At 43.9% G+C, this 22,661-nt stretch overlaps 1 protein-coding gene across 2 annotated transcripts in view; it reads left to right on the top strand.

The window, feature by feature from the left end:
• slc12a2 (solute carrier family 12 member 2) overlaps nucleotides 1–22,661 on the top strand; it is an 82,582-nt gene that overhangs the window by 22,951 nt on the left and 36,970 nt on the right. For both annotated transcript variants that reach the window (XM_014143165.3, NM_001123683.1), the window contains 1 exon segment: nucleotides 20,118–20,237. In XM_014143165.3, coding sequence (XP_013998640.1) covers nucleotides 20,118–20,237 — 120 coding nt within the window.

Below are 22,661 nucleotides of genomic sequence, written 5' to 3'. Positions count from 1 at the left end.
TGATTGTCAACTAACCGTGAACACTCAACTTTCTAGAGGTAAATTCAATCTCGTGGGCTGATATTTCTTCTGCGTGTCCCAGGGGGAGCTGCGCGGCAGTCTTGGCATGCTAGTGTGCAGCTTAGAGGGAACATTGCACACACATGACTAGAGGGAGTACGACCGCAATTAATTTGATTGTGTAGGGCCGGGCTCAGACTTGCTGCTCTGTGTTAAAAAATGAAATAATAATAGACTGCCAGTGACTATGACTACCACCCGTTGTCTCGCTCGCTCTCCCTGCTGCAGCGACCACCACAGAATGTCCGTGTTGCTAAACCTGCAACATAATTACAGCCATTTCTGACTGAAAAGTTCTGTTACCGAAATTTAAGAAAAACATTCCCTCAACTCTTGCTCTCTTTACGTGACATGTATGCATCGCATGCATGTGACCAATAGAGCCTGACCTATAGCATATCATTATATCGCATAACCAATTTATTGATAAGAAACTCCAAACACTAACACGTGACAGCAAAATGGATGCAGAGGACGTGCAAAATAAACTGAACTAGAAACGCGGGAATGTTTACTGGTTGCTCAGGAAGTAAAGGGGAAGACAGATTTGTGGAATAAATTTGACTAGTTTTGGAAAATACTGGAGCTCAAGAAAAAGGTAAGGCGCTGCATGCATATTATGTGTGCCAAACAGGTGCTGTTAGATTACAATATTTTCCTGACTGTTTGGAACAATGTAAACAACACTAAATAAATTATAAGAGTCTAACATTTTTTTCCCCCCTAAAGCCTTTATTACAGCAAAGACTAAAAACAGACCCATTCATTTGTGAATGCAATTCCCGAAATTGAAAGGTTTATTTATTGTTTATGCTAATTATTCAAGGGTTGCTTTATTTTGTATTTTTTTAATTAAAATACTTATTTGCATTTCAAATCATGAATGACTCGTGTGATGACATGAACAAATGAATAATTGATACAGTAGCCTATATGTTGAAATAATATAGGCCTAAGTACAGTAAGTTAGTGTGAAGACTAAACAGGACGTGCTCTTAGGCCTACAGCTCGATGGTGGTTATACAAGGCTGTAATATAAGCTCACTAATGATAATATCATTATAATAAATAACTAATGATGATCAAAGAAAAAGGGTTATAAATATTTTTTGACAATTTGGAACAGTGTTCTGTCAAGCCTTTATTACAGCATAGCAAATATTTAAAAACTGTCAAATTTGTTATTGTTTATCTGACATGGTTATGTGAAGCTTGGTGCTCACGGAATTCATAGGTTATTAAACAAACACTCAAACAGGCAACAGAAGCAGGATTTTTCTTATTCCTGTATATACACACTACATGAATGGCGCCGGAAGAACTGGTAGCAGTTTTACGGGCGCCCAACCAATTGTGCTATTATGTGGGGTTTTTTTGCGTTATTTGTAACTTATTTTGTACATAATGTTTCTACAATCGTATATTACGAAAAAAAATTAGCTTCTGGTTATCAGGACAGCGATCACTCACCTCGGATTAGACTAAGATTTTTTCTACAACACGCAAGACACAGGACATTCTCCAAACACCCGACAGGGCCAACATCCTGTTATTTGCAAGAGGAAGCGATGCAGGTACAGAGGACAAAGAGCCGGATGCCTGGTCAGGACCTGGAAAAGGCGAGTGGGAAAGCTGCCGTTACTGCCAATACTACTCGCCAACGTGCAATCATTGGACAATAAACTAGACGAGGTACAATCCCGAATATCCTACCAACGGAACATCAAAAACTGTAATATCCTATGTTTCACGGAATCGTGGCTGAATGACGACATGGATATTCAGCTAGCGGGATATATGCTGCACCGGCAAGATAGAACAGCATACTCCGGTAAGACGAGGGGGGCGGTCTGTACATATTGTAAACAACATCTGGTGCACAAAATCTAAGGAAGTCTCTAGATTTTGCTTGCCTGAAGTAGAGTATATTTTGATAAATTGCAGGCCACACTACTTGCCTAGAGTTTTTAGCTATACTTTTAGTGGCTGTTTATTTACCACCACAGACAGATGCTGGCACTAAGACCGCACTCAGTCAGCTGTATAAGGAAATAAGAAAACAGGAAACCACTTGCCCAGAGGTGGCGCTCCTAGTGGCCGGGGACTTTAATGCAGGGAAACTTAAATCAGTTCTACCAAATTTCTATCAACATGTTAAATGTGCAACCAGAGGGAAAACAATTCTAGATCACCAGTACTCCACACACAGAGATGCGTACAAATCTCTCCCTCGCCCTCCATTTGGTAAATCCGACTACAACTCTATCCTCCGGATTCCTGCGTACAAGCAAAAGTTAAAGCAGGAAGCACCAGTGACTCCGTCTATAAAAAAGGGGTCAGATGAAGCATATGCTAAACTAAAGGACTGTTCCGGGATTCTTCCGATGGCATTGAGGAGTACACCACATCAGTCACTGGCTTTATCAAAAAGTGCATCGAGGATGTCGTCCCCACAGTGACTGTACGAACATACCCCAACCAGAAGCCATGGATGACAGGCAACATTCGCACTGAGCTAAAGGGTAGAGCTGCTGCTTTCAAGGTGCGGGACTCTAACCCGGAAGCTTACAAGAAATCCTGCTATGCCCTGCAACGAACCATCAAACAGGCAAAGCGTCAATACAGGGTTAATATTGAATCATACTACACCGGCTCCGATGCTCGTTTTATGTGGCAGGGCTTGCATACTATTACAGACTTCAAAGGGAAGCACAGCTGCGAGCTGCCCAGTGACACGAGCCTACCAGATGAGCTAAATCACTTCTATGCTCGCTTCGAGGCAAGCAAAACTGAGGCATGCATGAGAGCATCAGCTGTTCCGGACGACTGTGATCACGCTCTCCGTAGCTGACGTGAGTAAGACCTTTAAACAGATCAACATACACAAGGCTGCGGGGCCAGATGGATTACCAGGATTTGTGCTCCAGGCATGTGCTGAACAACTGGCAGTTGTCTTCACTGACATTTTCAGCATGTCCCTGATTGAGTCTGTAATACCAACATGTTTCAAGCAGACCAGCATAGTCCCTGTGCCCAAGAACACAAAGGCAACCTGCGTAAATGACTACAGACCCGTAGCACTCACGTCCTTAGCCATAAAGTGCTTTGAAAGGTTGGTAATGGCTCACATCAACACCATTATCCCAGAAACCCTAGACCCACTCCAATTTGCATACCACCCAAACAGATCCACAGATGATGCAATCTCTATTGCACTCAACACTGCCCTTTCCCACCTGGACAAAAGGAACACTTATGTGAGAATGCTATTCATTGACTTCAGCTCAGCGTTCAACACCATAGTACCCTCAAAGCTCATCACTAAGCTAAGGATCCTGGGACTAAACACCTCCCTATGCAACTGGATCCTGGACTTTCTGATGGGCCACCCCCAGGTGGTGAGGGTAGGTAGCAACACATCTGCCATGCTGATCCTCAACACTGGAGCTCCCCAGGGGTGCGTGCTCAGTCCCCTCCTGTACTCCCTGTTCACCCACAACTGCATGGCCAGGCACGACTCTAACACCATCATTAAGTTTGCAGACGACACAACAGTGGTAGGCCTGATCACCGACAACGACGAGACAGCCTATAGGGAGGTCAGAGATCTGGCAGGGTGGTGCCAGAATAACAACCTATCCCTCAACGTAACCAAGACTAAGGAGATGATTGTGGACTACAGGAAAAGGACCGAGCACGCCCCCATTCTCATCTACGGGCTGTAGTGGAGCAGGTTGAGAGCTTCAAGTTCCTTGGTGTCCACATCAACAACAAACTAGAATGGTCCAAACACACACACCAAGACAGTCGTGAAGAGGGCACGACAAAGCCTATTCACCCTCAGGAAACTAAAAAGATCTGGCATGGGTCCTGAGATCCTCAGAAGGTTCTACTGCTGCAACATCGAGCGCATCCTGACTGGTTGCATCACCGCCTGGTACGGCAATTGCTCGGCCTCTGACCGCAAGGCACTACAGAGGGTAGTACGTACGGCCCAGTACATCACTGGGGCAAAGCTGCCTGCCATCCAGGACCTCTACACCAGGCGGTGTCAGAGGAAGGCCCTAAAACTTGTCAAAGACCCCAGTCACCCCAGTGATGGACTGTACTCTCTACTACCGCATGGCAAGCAGTACCGGAGTGCCAAGTACCGGAGTGCCAGGACAAAAAGGCTTCTCAACAGTTTTTACCCCCATGCCATAAGACTCCTGAACAGGTAATCAAATGGCTACCAGGACTATGCCCCCCCCCCCCCCCCCCAACCCCTCTTTTTACGCTGCTGCTACTCTCTATTTATCATATATGCATAGTCACTTTAACTACACATTCATGTACATACTACCTCAATTGGGCCGACCAACCAGTGCTCCCGCACTGGCTAACCGGGCTATCTGCGTTGTCCCCACCACCCGCCAACCCCAATTTTACACTACTGCTACTCTCTGTTCATATGTATATGTATATCATCACTTTAACCATATCTACATGTACATACTACCTCAATCAGCCTGACTAACCGGTGTCTGCATATAGCCTCGCTACTGTATATAGCCTGTCTTTTTACTGTTTTATTTCTTTACTTACCTATTGTTCACCTAATACCTTTTTTGCACTATTGGTTAGAGCCTGTAACTAAGCATTTCACTGTAAGGTCTACACCTGTTGTATTCGGTGCACGTGACAAACATTGGATTTGATTTGATGACCAAAAGTATGGGGACACCTGCTCGTCGAACCTCTCATTCCAAAATCATGGTCATTTAATATGGTGTTGGTCCCCCCTTTGCTGCTATAACGGCCTCCACTCTTCTGGGAAGGCTTTCCACTAGATGTTGGAACATTGCTGCTGGGACTTGCTTCCATTCAGCCACAAGCATTAGTGAGGTCGGGCACTGATGTTGGGCAATTAGGCCTGGCTCGCAGTCTGTGTTCCAATTCATCCGAAAGGTGTTCGATGGGGTTGAGGTCAGTGCTCTGTGCAGGTCAGTTCTTCCACGCTGATCTCGACAGACCATTTATTTATGGACCTCGCTTTGTGCATGGGGCATTGCCATGCTGAAACAGGAAAGGGCCTTCCCCTAACTGCCACAATGTTGGAAGCACAGAATCGTCTAGAATGCCGTTGTATTCTGTAGTGTTAAGATTTCTCTTCACTGGAACTAAGAGGCCTTGCCCGAACCATGAAAACCAGCCCCAGACCATTAGTCCTTCTTCAACAAACTTTACAGTTGGCACTATGCATTGGGGCAGGTAGCGTTCTCCTGGCGTCCGCCAAACCCGAACAGACATTTTTACACTCGGCTGTGGACTACCACTTCGCGGCTGAGTTGTTGTTGCTCCTAGACATTTCCACTTTACAGTAACAGTACTTACAGTTGACTGGGGCAGCTCTAGCAGTGCAGAAATTTGACGAACTGACTTGTTGGAAAAGTGGCGTCCTATGACGGTGCCACATTGAAAGTCACTGAGCTCATCAGTGAGGCCATTCTACTGTCAATGTATGTCTATGGAGATTGCATGGTTGTGTACTCGATTTTCTACACCTGTCCGCAACGGGTGTGGCTGAAATAGCCAAATCCACTCATTTGAAGGGGTGACCACACACAAAAGTATGTGTGTGTATATACAGTACCAGTCAAAAGTTGGGACAGGCCTACTCATTCCAGGGTTTTTCTTTATTTTTACTATTTTCTACATTACAAATGCGGGCCAACTCATCCCAAACCATCTCAATTGGTTTGAGGTCGGGTGATTGCGGAGGCCAGGTCATCTGATGCAGCACTCCATCACTCTCCTTCTTGGTTACACAGCCTGGAGGTGTTTTGGGTCATTTGTTCTGTTGAAAAACAAATGATAGTCCCACTAAGCTCAAACCAGATGGGATGGCGTATCGCTGCAGAATGCTGTGGTAGCTATGCTGGTTAAATGTGCCTTGAATTCTAAGTAAATCACAGTCACCAGCGAAGCACCATCACACCTCCTTGCTTCACAGTGGGAACCACACGTGCGGAGATCATCTGGTCACCGGTTCGGACCAAAAATCTCAAATTTGGACTCATTAGACCAAAGGACAGATTTCCACCGGTCTAATGTCCATTACTTGTGTTTCTTAGCCCAAGCAAGTCTCTTCTTCTTATTGGCGTCCTATAGTAGTGGTTTCTTTGCAGCAATTCGACCATGAAGGACCGATTCACAGAGTCTCCTCTGAGCAGTTGAAGTTGATGTCTTTTACTTGAATTTATTTGCGCTGCTGTTTGAGGCTGGTAACTAATGAACTTATCCTCTGCAGCAGAGGTAACTCGGTCTTTTCCTGTGGCGGTCCTCATGAGAGCCAGTTTCATCATAGCTCTTGATGGTTTTTGCGACTGCACTTCAAGAAACTTTAAAAGTTCTTGAAATTTTCTGCGTTGACTGACCTTCATGTCTTAAAGTAATGATTGACTGTTGTTTCTTTGCTTATTTGAGCTGTTCCTGCCATAATATGGACTTGGTCTTTTACCAAATAGGGCTTTCTTCTGTATACCACCCTTACCTTTGGCTCAAACGCATTAAGATGGAAAGAAATTCCACAAATGAAATTAACGCACACCTGTAAATTTAAATGCATTCGAGGTGACTACCTCATGAAGCTGATTGAGAGAATGCCAAGAGTGTGCAACGCTGTCATCAAAGCAAAGGGTGGCTATGTTGAAGATTCTCAAATATATAAAATATACATTACTGTTCAAAAGTTTGGTGTCACTTAAATGTCCTTGTTTTTGAAACTTTTTTTTCTTCCATTTTTAAAATAACATCAAATTGATCAGAAATGCAGTGTAGACATTGTTAATGTTGTAAATGACTATTGTAGCTGGAAACGGCAGATTTAAAAAAAGAAATATATATCTACGTAGGCCCATTGTCAGCAACCATCACTCCTGTGTTCCAATGGCACGTTGTGCTAGCTAATCCAAGTTTATCATTTTAAAAGGCTAATTGATCATTAGAAAACCCTTTTGCAATTATGTTAGCATAGCTGAAAACTGTTGTGCTCATTAAAAAAGCAATAAAACTGGCCTTCTTTTAGACTAGTTGACTATCTGGAGCATCAGCATTTGTGGGTTTGATTACAGGCTCAAAATGGCCAGAAACAAAGCACTTTCTTCTGAAACTCATCAGTGTATTCTTGTTCTGAGAAATGAAGGCTATTTCATGCGAGAAATTGCCAAGAAACTGAAGATCTCGCACAACGCTGTGTACTGATCCCTTCACAGAACAGCGCAAACTGGCTCTAACCAGAATAGAAAAAGTGGGAGGCCCCGGTGCACAACTGAGCAAGAGGACAGGTACATTAGTGTCTAGTTTGAGAATCCGCAACTGGCAGCTTCATTAAATAGTACCTCAAAAACAGTGAAGAGGCGACTCCGGGATGCTGGCCTTCTGGGCAGAGTTGCAAAGGAAAAGCCATATCTCAGACTGGCCAATAAAAATAAAAGATTAAGATGGGCAAAAGAGCACAGACACTGGACAGAGGAAGATTGGGAAAAAGTGTTAAGGACAGACGGATCTAAGTTTGAAGTGTTAGGATCACAAAGAAGAACATTTGTGAGATGCAGAAAAAATGAAAAGATGCTGGAGTGCTTGACACCATCTGTCAAGCATGGTGGAAGCAATATGATGGTTTAGGGGTGCTTTGGTGGTGGTAAAGTGGGAGGGTGAAAGGGATCTTGGAAAAAGGAAGGCTATCACTCCATTTTGCAACGCCATACCCTGTGGACGGAGCTTAATCGGAACCAAATTTCCTCCTACAACAGGACAATGACCAAAAGCACAGCTCTAAACTATGCAAGAACTACAGTGAGGGGAAAAAAGTATTTGGTCCCCTGCTGATTTTGTACGTTTGCCCACTGACAAAGAAATGATCAGTCTATAATTTTAATGGTAGGTTTATTTGAACAGTGAGAGACAGAATAACAACAAAATAATCCAGAAAAACGCATGTCAAAAATGTTACAAATTGATTTGCATTTTAATGAGTGGAAATAAGTATTTGACCCCCTCTGCAAAACATGACTTAGTACTTGGTGGCAAAACCCTTGTTGGCAATCAGAGGTCAGACGTTTCTTGTAGTTGGCCACCAGGTTTGCACACATCTCAGGAGGGATTTCATCCCCCTCCTCTTTGCAGATCTTCTCCAAGTCACTAAGGTTTCGAGGCTGACGTTTGGCAACTCGAACCTTCAGCTCCCTCCACAGATTTTCTATGGGATTAAGGTCTGGAGACTGGCTAGGCCACTCGAGGACCTTAATGTGCTTCTTCTTGAGCCACTCCTTTGTTGCCTTGGCCGTGTGTTTTGGGTCATTATCATGGTGGAATACCAATCCGTGACCCATTTTCAATGCCCTGGCTGAGGGAAGGAGGTTCTCACCCAAGATTTGACGGTACATGGCCCCGTCCATCGTCCCTTCTGATGCGGTGAAGTTGTCCTGTCCCCTTAGCAGAAAAACACCCCCAAAGCATAATGTTTCCACCTCCATGTTTGACGGTGGGGATGGTGTTCTTGGGGTCATAGGCAGCATTCCTTCTCCTCCAAACACGGCGAGTTGAGTTGCTGAAAAGAGCTCCATTTTGGTCTCATCTGACCACAACACTTTCACCCAGTTGTCCTCTGAATCATTCAATGTTCATTGGCAAACTTCAGACGGGCATGGATATGTGCTTTCTTGAGCAGGGGGACCTTGCGGGCGCTGCAGGATTTCAGTCCTTCACGGCGTAGTGTGTTACCAATTGTTTTCTTGGTGACTATGGTCCCAGCTGCCTTGAGATCATTGACAAGATCCTCCCGTGTAGTTCTGGGCTGATTCCTCACCGTTCTCATGATCATTGCAACTCCACGAGGTGAGATCTTGCATGGAGCCCCAGGCCGAGGGAGATTGACAGTTCTTTTGTGTTTCTTCCATTTGCGAATAATCGCACCAACTGTTGTCACCTTCTCACCAAGCTGCTTGGCGATGGTCTTGTAGCCCATTCCAGCCTTGTGTAGGTCTACAATCTTGTCCCTGACATTCTTGGAGAGCTCTTTGGTCTTGGCCATGGTAGAGAGTTTGGAATCTGATTTGATTGCTTCTGTGGACAGGTGTCTTTTATACAGGTAACAAACTGAGATTAGGAGCACTCCCTTTAATAGTGTGCTCCTAATCTCAGCTGTATAAAAGACACCTGGGAGCCAGAAATCTTGCTGATTGAGAGGGGGTCAAATACTTATTTCCCTCATTAAAATGCAAATTCATTTAACATTTTTGACATGCATTTTTTTGTTGTTATTCTGTCTCTCACTGTTCAAATAAACCTACCATTAAAATTATAGACTGATCATTTCTTTGTCAGTGGGCAAACGTACAAAATCAGCTGGGGATCAAATACTTTTTTCCCTCACTGTATTTAGGGAAGAAGCAGTTAGCTGGTGTTCTGTCTGTGCTGGACACTCTATTATAGTCACCCGATCTCAACCCTATTGAGCTGTTGTGGGAGCAGCTTGACCGTATGGTGCGTAAGAAGTGCCCTTCAAGCCAATTCAACTTGTGGAAAGCGCTTCAGGAAGCATGGGGTGAAATCTCTTCAGATTACCTCAACAAATTGACAACTAGAATGCCAAAGGTCTGCAAGGCTGCAAATGGAGGATTCTTTGACAAAAATTAAGTTTGAAGGACACTTATTTCAATTAAAAATACTTTTTTATAACCTTGTCAACATCTTGACTATGTTTCCTATTCACTTTGCAACTCATTTCATGTAGGTTCTCATGGAAAACAAGGACATTTCTAAGTCACCCCAAACTTTTGAACGGTAGTGTATTTTGATTTAACAAATTTTTTGGGTTACTTAACTATTCTACAATGTAGAAAATAGTAAAAATGAAGAACCCTTGAATGAGTAGGTGTGTTTGACTGGTACTGTATATGTGGATGGATTGATGGAGGATTTAAACAAAATAAGAAACGTTCCCCTCTGTCAACTGTTTATTTTCAGCAAATGTAACGTGTAAATATTTGTATGAACATAACAAGATTCAACAACTGAGACATAAACTGAACAAGTTCCACAGACGTGACTAACATAAATGGAATAATGTGTCCCTGAACAAAGGGAGGGGAGGGGGGGGGTCAAAATCAAAAGTAACAGTCAGTATCTGGTGTGGCCACCAGCTGCATTAAGTACTGCAGTGCATCTCCTTGTGGACTGCACTAGATTTGCCAGTTCTTGCTGGAAGATGTTACCCCACTCTTCCACCAAGACACCTGCAAGTTCCCGGACATTTCTGGGGGAATGGCCCTAGCCCTCACTCTCCGATCCAACAGGTCCCAGACGTACTCAATGAGATTGAGATCTGGGCTCTTTGCTGGCCATGGCAGAACACTGACATTCCTGTCTTGCAGTAAATCACGCACAGAACGAGCAGTTCGTCTGGTGGCATTGTCATGCTGGAGGGTCATGTCAGGATGACCCTGCAGGAAGGGTACCACATGAGGGAGGAGGATGTCTTCCCTGTAACGCACAGCGTTGAGATTGCCTGCAATGACAACAAGCTCAGTCCGATGATGCTGTGACACACCGCCCCAGACCATGACGGACCCTCCACCTCCAAATCGATCTTGATCCAGAGTACAGGCCTCGGTGTAACGCTCATTCCTTCGACGATAAACGCGACTCCGACCATCACCCCTGGTGAGACAAAACTGCGACTCGTCAGTGAAGAGCACTATTTGCCCTTCCTGTCTGGTCCTGCGACGGTGGGTTTGTGCCCATAGGCGACGTTGTTGCCGGTGATGTCTGGTGAGGACCTGCCTTACAACAGGCTACAAGCCCTCAGTCCAGCCTCTCTCAGCCTATTGCGGACAGTCTAAGCACTGATGGAGGGATTGTGATTTCCTGGTGTAACTCAGGCAATTGTTGCTGCCATCCTGTACCTGTCCCGCAGGTGTGATGAACCGATCCTGTGCAGGTGTTGTTACACGTGGTCTGCCACTGTGAGGACGATCAGCTGTCCGTCCAATCTCCCTGTAGCGCTGTCTTAGGCGTCTCACATTACAGCCATTGCAATTTATTTCCCTGGCACATCTACAGTCCTCATGCCTCCTTGCAGCATTCCTAAGGCACGTTCACACAGATGAGTAGGGAACCTGGGCATCTTTATTTTGGTGTTTTTCAGAGTCAGAAGAAAGGCCTCTTTTTAGTGTCCTAAGTTTTCATAACTGTGATCTTAATTGCCTACCGTCTGTAAGCTGTTAGTGTCTTAACGACCGTTCCACAGGTGCATGTTCATTAATTGTTTATGGTTCATTGAACAAGCATGGGAAAGTGTTTAAACCCTTTAAAATGAAGATCTGTGAAGTTATTCCGATTTTTACGAATTTACTTTGAAAGACAGGGTCCTGAAAAAGGGACGTTTATTTTTTTTCTGAATTTAGATATGTTAGTGCCACTGAATTAATTTAAAATTAATGGGAGAGTTTTTTTTAGGCTGGATCATGTATGTTTTAATGATGTTATGTATTGATTGTTGCTGCCTTCTTGGCCAGGCCTCCCTTGAAAAAGAGACTCAGGGTGTCAATGGGCTTTTCCTGGTTAAATAAAGGTTAAATCAAAAAATTAAACTTGAGAATGAGTGAGAGAGTGAGACTCGTGGGAGGTGACACAGAGCTGTTATAGGACCAGGGCACAAATGTTATAATCAATAATTGTGCTCTTTTATTCAACCATCTTACGTATAAAACCTTATTTGTTAATTGAAAATTGTGAATAACTCACCACAGGTTAATGAGAAAGGTGTGCTTGAAAGGATGCTCATAACTCTGCAAAATTGGGTTGTATTGGAGAGGGTCTGTCTTAAATCCTTTTCCACACACAGTCTGTGCCTGTATTTAGATTTCATGCTAGTGATGGCTGAGAATCCACTCTCACATAAGGTACATGGTTGCAAAGGACATCAGTGTCTTAACAGAGTGATTTTCCAAGGCAGGATACTCTGAGCACAGCTCAATCCAGAAATCTGGCAGTGGCTTTGGATTTTAAATGACATTTTCACAGAACCGCTTGCAATTTCGATGAGGCTCTCTTGTTCAGATATTGGTAAGTGGATTGGAGGCAGGGAATGAAAGGGATAACGAATCCAGTTTGTCATCCATTTCGGGAAAGTACCTGTGTAATTGTGCACCCAGCTCACTCGGGTGCTTCGCTGTTTGACGTTGTCCATAAGCTTGTTCATTTGCACACACATTGATGGAAAGACCTGTGTGTTGTCCTTGTTAATGCAGACAGAGAAGAGCTCCAACTTCTTAATCATAGCCTCAATTTAGTCCCGCACATTGAATATACAGTGAGGGGGGGGGGAAGTATTTGATCCCCTGCTGATTTTGTACGTTTGCCCGCTGACAAAGAAATGATCAGTCTATAATTTTAATGGTAGGTTTATTTGAACAGTGAGAGACGGAATAACAACAACAAAAAATCCAGAAAAGTGCATGTCAAAAATGTTACAAATGAATTTGCATTTTAATGAGGGAAATAAGTATTTGACCCCCTCTCAATCAGAAAGATTTCTGGCTCCCAGGTGTCTTTTATACAGGTAACGAGCTGAGATTAGGAGCACACTATTAAAGGGAGTGCTCCTAATCTCAGTTTGTTACCTGTATAAAAGACACCTGTCCACAGAAGCAATCAATCACTCAGATTCGAAACTCTCCATCATGGCCAAGACCAAAGAGCTCTCCGATGATGTCAGGGACAACATTGTAGACCTACACAAGGCTGGAATGGGCTACAAGGCCATCGCCAAGCAGCTTGGTGAGAAAGTGACAACAGTTGGTGTGATTATTCGCAAATGGAAGAAACACAAAAGAACTGTCAATCTCCCTCGGCCTGGGGCTCCTCCATGCAAGATCTCACCTCGTGGAGTTGCAATGCTCATGAGAACGGTGAGGAATCAGCCCAGAACTACACGGGAGGATCTTGTCAATGATCTCAAGGCAGCTGGGACCATAGTTACCAAGAAAACAATTGGTGACACACTACGCCGTGAAGGACTGAAATCCTGCAGCGCCCGCAAGGTCCCCCTGCTCAAGAAAGCACATATCCATGCCCGTCTGAAGTTTGCCAATGAACATTGAATGATTCAGAGGACAACTGGGTGAAAGTGTTGTGGTCAGATGAGACCAAAATGGAGCTCTTTGGCATCAACTCAACTCGCCGTGTTTGGAGGAGGAGGAATGCTGCCTATGACCCCAAGAACACCATCCCCACCGTCAAACATGGAGGTGGAAACATTATGCTTTGGGGGTGTTTTTCTGCTAAGGGGACAGGACAACTTCACCGCATCAGAAGGGACGATGGACGGGTCCGTGTACCGTCAAATCTTGGGTGAGAACCTCCTTCCCTCAGCCAGGGCATTGAAAATGGGTCGTGGATGGGTATTCCACCATGACAATGACCCAAAACACACGGCCAAGGCAACAAAGGAGTGGCTCAAGAAGAAGCACATTAAGGTCCTCGAGTGGCCTAGCCAGTCTCCAGACCTTAATCCTATAGAAAATCTGTGGAGGGAGCTGAAGGTTCGAGTTGCCAAACGTCAGCCTCGAAACCTTAATGACTTGGAGAAGATCTGCAAAGAGGAGTGGGACAAAATCCCTCCTGAGATGTGTGCAAACCTGGTGGCCAACTACAAGAAACGTCTGACCTCTGTGATTGCCAACAAGGGTTTTGCCACCAAGTACAAAGTCATGTTTTGCAGAGGGGTCAAATACTTATTTCCCTCATTTAAAATGCAAATCAATTTATAAAATTTGACATGCGTTTTTCTGGATTCTTTTGTTGTTATTCTGTCTCTCACTGTTCAAATAAACCTACCATTAAAATTATAGACTAATTTCTTTGTCAGTGGGCAAACGTACAAAATCAGTAGGGGATCAAATACTTTTTCCCCCTCACTGTAGTTGCGAAGAGTCTCTGTAATCCTAGATTCAGATCATTCATGCGAGTGGAAAAAAACATCACAATTCCTGACATTTAATCCTAGTAAAAACTCCCTGTCTTAGGTTAGTTAGGATCACCACTTTATTTTAAGAATGTGCAATGTCAGAATAATAGTGATTTATTTCTTCACATTCCCAGTGGGTCAGGAGTTTACATACGCTCAATTAGTATTTGGTAGCATTGCCTTTAAGTTGTTTAAACTTGGGTCAAACGTTTCGGGTAGCCTTCCACAAGCTTCCCACAAGTTGGGTGAATTTTTGCCCATTCCTCCTGACAGAGCTGGTGTAACTGAGTCAGGTTTGTAGGACTCCTTGCTCACATACACTTTTTCAGTTCTGCCCACAAATGTTCTATAGGATTGAGGTCAGGGCTTTGTGATGGCCACTCCAATACCTTGACTTTGTTGTCCTTAAGCCATTTTTCCACAACTTTGGAAGTATTCTTGGGGTCATTGTCCATTTGGAAGACCCATTTGCGACCAAGCTTTAACTTCCTGACTGATGTCTTGATGTTGCTTCAATATATCAACATAATTTTCCTGCCTCATGATGCCATCTATTTTGTGAAGTGCACCAGTCCCTCCTGCAGCAAAGCACCCCACAACATGATGTTGCCACCCCCTGCTTCATGGTTGGGATGGTGTTCTCTGGCTTGCGAGCATCCCCCCTTTTCCTCAAAACATAACAATGTTCATTATGGCCAAACAGTTTGTTTATCCAAAAGGTACGATCTTTGTCCCCATGTGCAGTTGCAAACCGTAGTCTGGCTTTTTTATGGCGGTTTTGGAGCAGTGGCTTCTTACTTGCTGAGCGGCCTTTCAGGTTATGTTGATACAGGACTCATTTTACTGTGGATATAGATACTTTTTTTTTTTTACCGGGTTCCTCCAGCATCTTCACAAGGTCCTTTGCTGTTATTCTGGGATTGATTTGCACTTTTCGCACCAAAGTACTTTAATCTCTAGGCGACAGAATGCGTCTCCTTCCTGAGCGGTATGATGGCTGCGTGGTCCCATGGGTGTTTATACTTGTGTACTATTGTTTGTACAGATGAACGTGGTACCTTCAGGCATTTTGGAAATTGCTCCCAAGGATGAACTAGACTTGTGGAGGTCTACAATTTTTTTTCTGAGGTCTTGGCTGATTTCTTTTTAATTTTCCATGAAATAAATCTTCAGGTACACCGCCAATTGACTCAAATGACGTCAATTGGCCTATCAGAAGCTTCTAAAGTCATGACATTTTCGTGAATTGTCCAAGCTGTTTAAAGGCACAGTTAACTTAGTGTATGTAAACTTCTGACCCACTGGAATTGTGATACAGTGAATGATGTGAAATAATCTGTCTGTAAACAGTTGTAGGAAAAAATCACTTGTCATGCACAAAGTAGATGTCCTAACCGACTTGCCAAAACTATAGTTAACAAGAAATTTGTGGAGTGGTTGAAAAACGAGTTTTAATGACTCCAACCTAAGTGCATGTAAACTTCCGACTTCAACTGTACACGAGAGTTCAGGGGCCTTGCTTTAACAAAGTTAACCATTTTCACTGTAGTGTCCAAAACGTCAGGCATTCTCTTGGCATAAAAAGCCTTGCGGTTGATGCTGCAGTGTACACAAGTGGCGTCGGGAGCAACTGTTGCACACGTGTTACCACTCCACTATGTCTCCCTGTCATGGCTTTAGCGTCATCAGTACAGATGCCAACATGAGCAGCAGCTACGTTTGGCTACATACGGACCGTTAGTGGTCTTCCCGCGAGAGAGTAACGGTTAATGTGATTGGATGTTAATTATTTGACTAGGCTACCTGTATTTGACATTGGGTTGTTATTTTGCTGAACACTAGATGGTTTCATTTTATTTTTGGCAGTGAAACAAGGCTACTCAGGTGAGGGGAGGAGGGACTCACCCAAATGTATAGCCCAGTTGGAAAATATAAATGGACTGTCTGAAAATGTGAAGGGGAAAAAAATGTGAATTACATTTTTATTTGGTGTACCCCCGCGGCATCCAGTTTGGGAATACCTGGTCTAGGAAATGGCGGCAATTCAACAGTGTACTGATGTGTTTCAGTACAGTGGACAGCGACCGCAATCCAAAGCGCGTTTGTTATGAAATAATATTTTTATTAGTGTTGCACCATTGTTCTTACATAATATAACCATATACATTTTTAGTACCATATGTCTTTGAGTGATGGACTGTGCCATCCCCACGGCCTCCACAATGGATCAGTCCACTCAGACAGGTGAGAATCAGACAGGTGTCTTGTACACCAGGATTTTAAAAATGTATTTGCTACTGCTCAGAATTAGACAGAATTAGCCTATAATGTGCTCAGGGAAAAAGCGAGCATCTTTGTAACTAACACTGACCACCTGCTCTACCAAGATATCATCATTGGCTATTAATTTAAAGCACTGAGTAATTGACTAGTTAACATTCAACACATACTTATGACTGACAAGGTAATTTTTAGCTCTAAAGACTGTACTCCTGGTCAATGTGCTAGTAATCTCTCGGGCTCAGGACATGAGCATGCCAAAAGTGATTAGAGGACGTGTTCTAGATGTGTGAATTTTTTCCCGGCTTTTAAAACCCCCTGTAGATTGTAGTGACTTTTTTTTAGACTCACTAGAAGGCGGAGTAAGTAGTTTGCTGACATGAGCCTGACATGTCTCAACATGGGTATTCTTTTAAACTGCTGATCCGCTTAAAATATTCCAGACCGACCTAGCTAGCATCAAGGCTCCTCTCCAACAGTGGCTGATGTCATGCCTACCTGCTCAACGACTTTCAGAGGATTCCTGTGTCCCAGTCAACTCTCCGAGACGCCCTGAGGGCTGCTGACTAACAAAGAGACAGAGTTAGATGGGATGCATGACTCACTTCCTGAGGCTCTGGGTCTTGCCCCTCACTAGCAGCTAATCTATTGTTGGTCTATCCATGACCTAATACTATTGGTTGTTTTCCAGATCGTCCCTTCCTCCTGTGTTGAGAGCAAATGACAAGAATTTTAGTTTGTCTGCTTTTCATGAAGATTTCTTCCTTGTGAGCTGGGAATTGGGACTGTCAAATTTCAGTCTCGCTGCTATCATAGCTGAGAAGCGCTAGTTTGTTTGAGAAGAGGTTGGTTACTTAGTGGTCTGACTAGACAGACCTATTGAGGCAGTAGTAGAGACCTATTTCCTAGCTCAATGTGTTTGCTGTTCATCCCACCCTCCCGATGCTTGTCCCCACATGCCCCCCCCCCTCTCACCTGGCCCCTGGCAGCGACTCACAGGTCCCCCACTGAGGAGCGTTGACAACCCTAACCGACAATACCATCCCTTTTTTAATTTCCTAGAATCTCCCATCACCTCCCTCAATAGCCCAGTGTACCTGCCACTACCAGACCCCAGCAAAGCTGCTGAGTCATTGTTAGGGGACGCAGGCAGGGAGCTCTTGTTGACAGATGGCCTTGGCGAGGCAAAGCTGAGCACCCTTCCCTCTACACAGCCCATCCCCGTCACATGCTGGGGTACATGCCAGAAGCGCCGTGCTCTTTTATAATTTACACACCTATTTATACATCTATTGTAATGGAACCACACCTCCGATCAATTTACCTACCCGACATGCTAGAGTAGATGGTGACGTTTCCCCCCATAGGTTTCATCCTTCCATGAACCCGTTTAATCTCCTGTATACACAAAACCAAAAGCGAGGATTACGTTTTGTTTGATGGTGTCAGAGCTTCCCAACAGAATCCTCTTTACCATCAGATAATACACAAACACTTGGTAGGCTATTCTGTTAAGTGGCTGAGTGTAGCACTGTGTTACTTCAGGCATCAGCCGGTGGTTGCTAAGATGAGTGAAAGGGGATGGGGTGGGTCGTCCTTGAAGGAGGTGCGCATAATGCTGAGGAAGAGGACAAGAGAACCCCAAGGGAAGGGTGTGAGGAGGAGGAGAAACTCCACTCTTCACTTTTTTTTTTCTCTAGAGACACTTGTCCTGAGAGCTGAGAGTGACTCATGTAGAGACCACATCTAGCATCAACTCATTTTTATGACTCTCTCATGATCTATTGATCTTTACAGGTAGAAAATAGTGCAGAGTCATTCGGCACTGGTTGATCAGTAGCTACAGTAGCGTACCTTCCAAAACAGTTAAGTGAGTCACTATGTACATGATGGGCAGAATGAAAGTTGAAACAAATTAAATAAATGATCGTGGAATGGTGGCGCTTTATTCTGCAACTCGATAACGCTGGCCAATAAATTTGCCCATCCGATAGCTAGCATGATGAGTCCGTCTCCTAGTGCCTGGAGCGGGGTGAACATCACTGTCCTTATCACTGAACACTGAGGGCAATGCCCCTGCTGTATCAGCCAGCCTGTATCTGTTTTGTAATGTAACACGGTCACCCTATGGACTGGGGCTATCAATAAACCCAAGGTCATCCATACATTCAATGAACACTCTCCACGTCGTCTCTCATCACCCTCTAATGTGCCTGAGGGCACAGTACGTCAACTGACTTTGTGGCGTCGTGGGCCTTGGAATGCCAATCCTAGGTAAATGAAGGACCGTGGACGAGAACAAGCCCTGTATTGTCACGTTGGCCAGACCTTATCTCCGGTTCCTGTGTCAATCTTCCTGAAATGAAGACTGCGGACCCGTATCTGGCCCTCTCTGGGCCTGAGTGGTGTATTGAACGCTGGCAGAACATCAATACCCTTTCGAGCGCGCAGCTGGGTGGACGTTTGCATGCAGTCGATGGTTACTTATTTTTCCACACTGCCAGTGGCGATTGGGTTAATCACTATACATGTGTAAAATGTCGTTTGGGGTCAGCCTTTGGTTCAGTGGCCGTAAAGCAGGAAGTCTAGGCTAATTTTAAGATCCTGTCTTCAAGCTTCCTCTTTTTCTGGGCCTTATTTCTGCCTTAATCGGTGGGGAGTACCAGGAACGGTATGTTGTGAAGGCCTTTGAATTGAAATATTTTGTAATATTTTTTTCACCTTTTATTTAACCAGGTAGGCTAGTTGAGAACAAGTTCTCATTTGCAACTGCAACCTGGCCAAAATAAAGCAAAGCAATTTGACACATACAGCAACAGAGTTACACATGGAATAAACAAAACATACAGTCAATAATACAGTAGGGGGAAAAAGTCTATATACAGTTAGTGCAAATGAGGTAAGATAAGGGAGTTAAGGCAATAAATAGGCCATGGTGGTGAAGTAATTACAATATAGCAATTAAACACTGGAATGGTGGATGTGCAGAAGATGAATGTGCAAGTATAGATACTGGAGTGCAAAGGAGCAAGATAAATAAATAAATAAATACAGTATGGGAAATGAGGTAGATGGGCTGTTTACAGATAGGCTATGTGCAGTGATCTGTGAGCTGCTCTGACAGCTGGTGCTTAAAGCTAGTGAGGGAGATATGAGTCTCAAGCTTCAGTGATTTTTGCAGTTCGTTCCAGTCATTGGCAGCAGAGAACTGGAAGGAATTGAGATAGTGAGATATACCTGCTGGAGCGCGTGCTACGAGTGGGTGCTGCTATGGTGACCAATGAGCTGAGATAAGGTGGGGCTTTACCTAGCAGAGACTTGTAGATAACCTGTAGCCAGTGGGTTTGGAAGCGAGGGCCAACGAGTATGAAGCGAGGGCCAACCAACGAGAGCGTACAGGAATGCGTGGCTTCCTCTCCTGTGCTGTCCCTGGTGAGGGTGGGCTGGGTGGGACTGCAGACTGGGGGCGTCCTGCGCAACATAGATGGAACAGCATGGGGCGGTGGGCACTGAGAGACCAACCCAGTGGGGTAGCCACCCACTTCACGGCATTGTCTCTGCACAGCAGGGATGCTTCCTGTGTTTGACCTTCTCCAGCCAATACAACCACAGATGAATAGGTGTCTGTGTGGAAGCTAGGGAGTTTTCTCTATCGGATAAAGATCAAAATAAGATCTTGTAGATTGTGTCAACTGCACATTACTTTAATAAGGGTCTTTTTCCATTGTGTGCTGACCATAGCCTGTCTGTCTTGTTCTGTTTGCAGGAGCCGTTTGAGGATGGCTTCGCCAACGGGGATGAGCTCACCCCGGCCGAGGAGGCCGCAGCCAAGGAGGCGTCCGAGCCCAAGGGAGCAGTCAAGTTCGGATGGATCAAAGGGGTGCTGGTGAGTATTCAACCGACACGCTGGTCGGACATTTTTGACATCTTGAGAGCGTTGGCCTCCTGGTTACCTTATTGTTATGTGACACTATCTGTGTGTGTTTCTCTCATTTAGCAGACATTTTCATTCAAAGTGACTTACAGTAATGCTTGCATAAATGTTTTACGCCTGGGTGGTCCCTGGAATTGTACCCACTATCCTGGCGTTGCAAGAGCCATGCTATAGCAATTGCGCTACAGAGGACCAATGTGAAATTTCTGCCTCTACAATTGGTACTGCATAAGCACTTCTCTTTTTAGTCCTGACATTGTAGGGAATGCAGTGTCCTCAAGTTATTCTTGAACACAGTGTTCAATGGCATAGACCAGGGATCATCTAGATTCAGCCGTGGGACAATGTTTTTGTTGAGCGAATGGTTGCGGGGGGTGGGGGCGGAACATAAATGCTAATCATTTCTAGACTGCAAATTGACCGCAAGAAGCCCCCTCATTCAAAGTACAGAAAATTCCTTCAGACTCCCACAATTAGGCTCTGTAGTATAAAGGTCCCAGATGGTTACTTAAACTTTATTTGGAATTCAAATATCAATATGCACGCATTATCATTGGACTAAGTCCCGTGGCTGCCCTTTTATTTTTATATATATATATATATATATTTTTAGCATAGAAAAAAAACTAAAGTGGTAGATTACATGAGCATGTCACCAAACAAATTGAGGTGTGTGTCGATCACACTCTACAGGATTCTAGCAAGAATTGCTTTTGCTGATTAATCCTTCTAGGTCTGTCCAGGCCATAGCATGTTTCTGAGACTCTAGTGCACATGTGTCAAACCCATTCCAAGGAGGGTCGAGTGTTTGCAGTTTTTCGCTCCTCCCTTGTACTTGATTTGATGAATTAAAGTCACTAATTAGTAAGGAATTCTCCTCACCATGGTTGTCTAGTGTTTAATTGAAATGGAAAAAAGAAAACCCAGAAAACACTAGGCCCTCCATGGAATTAGTTTGACAGCCCTGCTCTTGTGTGAGCATCTGCCATGGTTGTAGCACAGTGTTTCCCAAACTTGGTCCTCGGAACCCCAAGGGTGGACATTTTGTTTTTTTGTTTGTTTTGCCCTTGCTCAGCTGATTCAAAGAATTAAACCTTGATGATTAGTTGATTATTTGAATTAGCTTTGTAGTGTTAGGGGGGAAAAAACTAAACGTGCACTTCTGGGGTCCCCAGGACCGAGTTTGGGGAAAGATTGTTTTAGCTACTTATCACACAGTGCATAGTTTTCAAAATGTACAGTACTTTTAACTGCATCCTCAATTTTCAACTCTACTGATAGTTTTGTCACAGACTGTTGAGTTAAATAGCAAATGTGTCTACTCTGGTCTTGGCACCTGCGCTCTAGCCAACAGCTTGCAGACAGTGCGGCTAGGCTGTTGGGGTGGCTAGTCTACATGATGAGTTTGTTATGGATATGATATTTTTATTTGTCAAGCATCGATCATCATGTCGCCGGAGTTAGACCCTCGATTATTTATTGGAAAGCAGCATCAAGCTCATCACCATGCACTTTCACCACCCTGTGACATTTGTCATAATGTATTTAATCTGTAGGCTAATGAACTGCATGCTTTCCCGAGTAGTGGTGGGAGGACCACACACCATGTCACTGCATGACTCCAAGTGTACTTCGAAATAACAGTTATATCAATATTTGCACATAAATGACTTTTCCACTGCCATTTCCCGCATAATTAATTTTACATACACAAAAAGATCCCACAATGTCGAACAAACAAATTGTTCGACATTTATAAAAGTACACAACTTCCTGTTTCCATCACTGCTGTCATTTTTTTATTGGGTCTTTACTGTGGATGGAAACGTGGTCAATGATTTTTATGCACTTGAAATGGATAAAACTGTGGTAGATATTAATCAATGTTCTTAGAGGTTGACAGTGATTTGAATAGGCTAGTTATTATTATTTTATTTTTTACTTACATCAGCCTTGGCCAGGCTTAGTCGGGCAGCCAACATTTATTTTAGCATGTCATACACGGATATCAACATTTTAATATCATGTATTTCATTGTTGTCCAAAGTTTTCCAATTTATATCAGGACTTTAATCCCTGTTTGAACCGTTTTTCTGACCTTAAGTTGCAATCTTGGTGCTTGTAGCAATTTTGAATAGACAAGTCGATGCCAAGGCGAAACTGCTACTTTCACTAGGTTTGGAATTTTGCCCTTTAACATTCGGTTCAAATTTTGATTGAATCCTCATCAGTGCCCAGTTTTTCAAAAGTTACGCCTATCTATCTGTATTTTGCCTATCGGATAGGATTAAATGCGTAGAAATCATTGACTTGAATGGTACTCCCGTTCTTTTCATTGTATTTCTATGCATTTAATTCTATCCGATAACTTTTGAA

The sequence above is a fragment of the Salmo salar genome, chromosome 01 (assembly GCF_965601325.2).
Source record: "Salmo salar chromosome 01, fSalSal1, whole genome shotgun sequence".
In the NCBI taxonomy this organism is placed as follows: Eukaryota; Metazoa; Chordata; class Actinopteri; order Salmoniformes; family Salmonidae; genus Salmo; species Salmo salar.
This window is presented reverse-complemented; position numbering and strand designations above follow the sequence as displayed.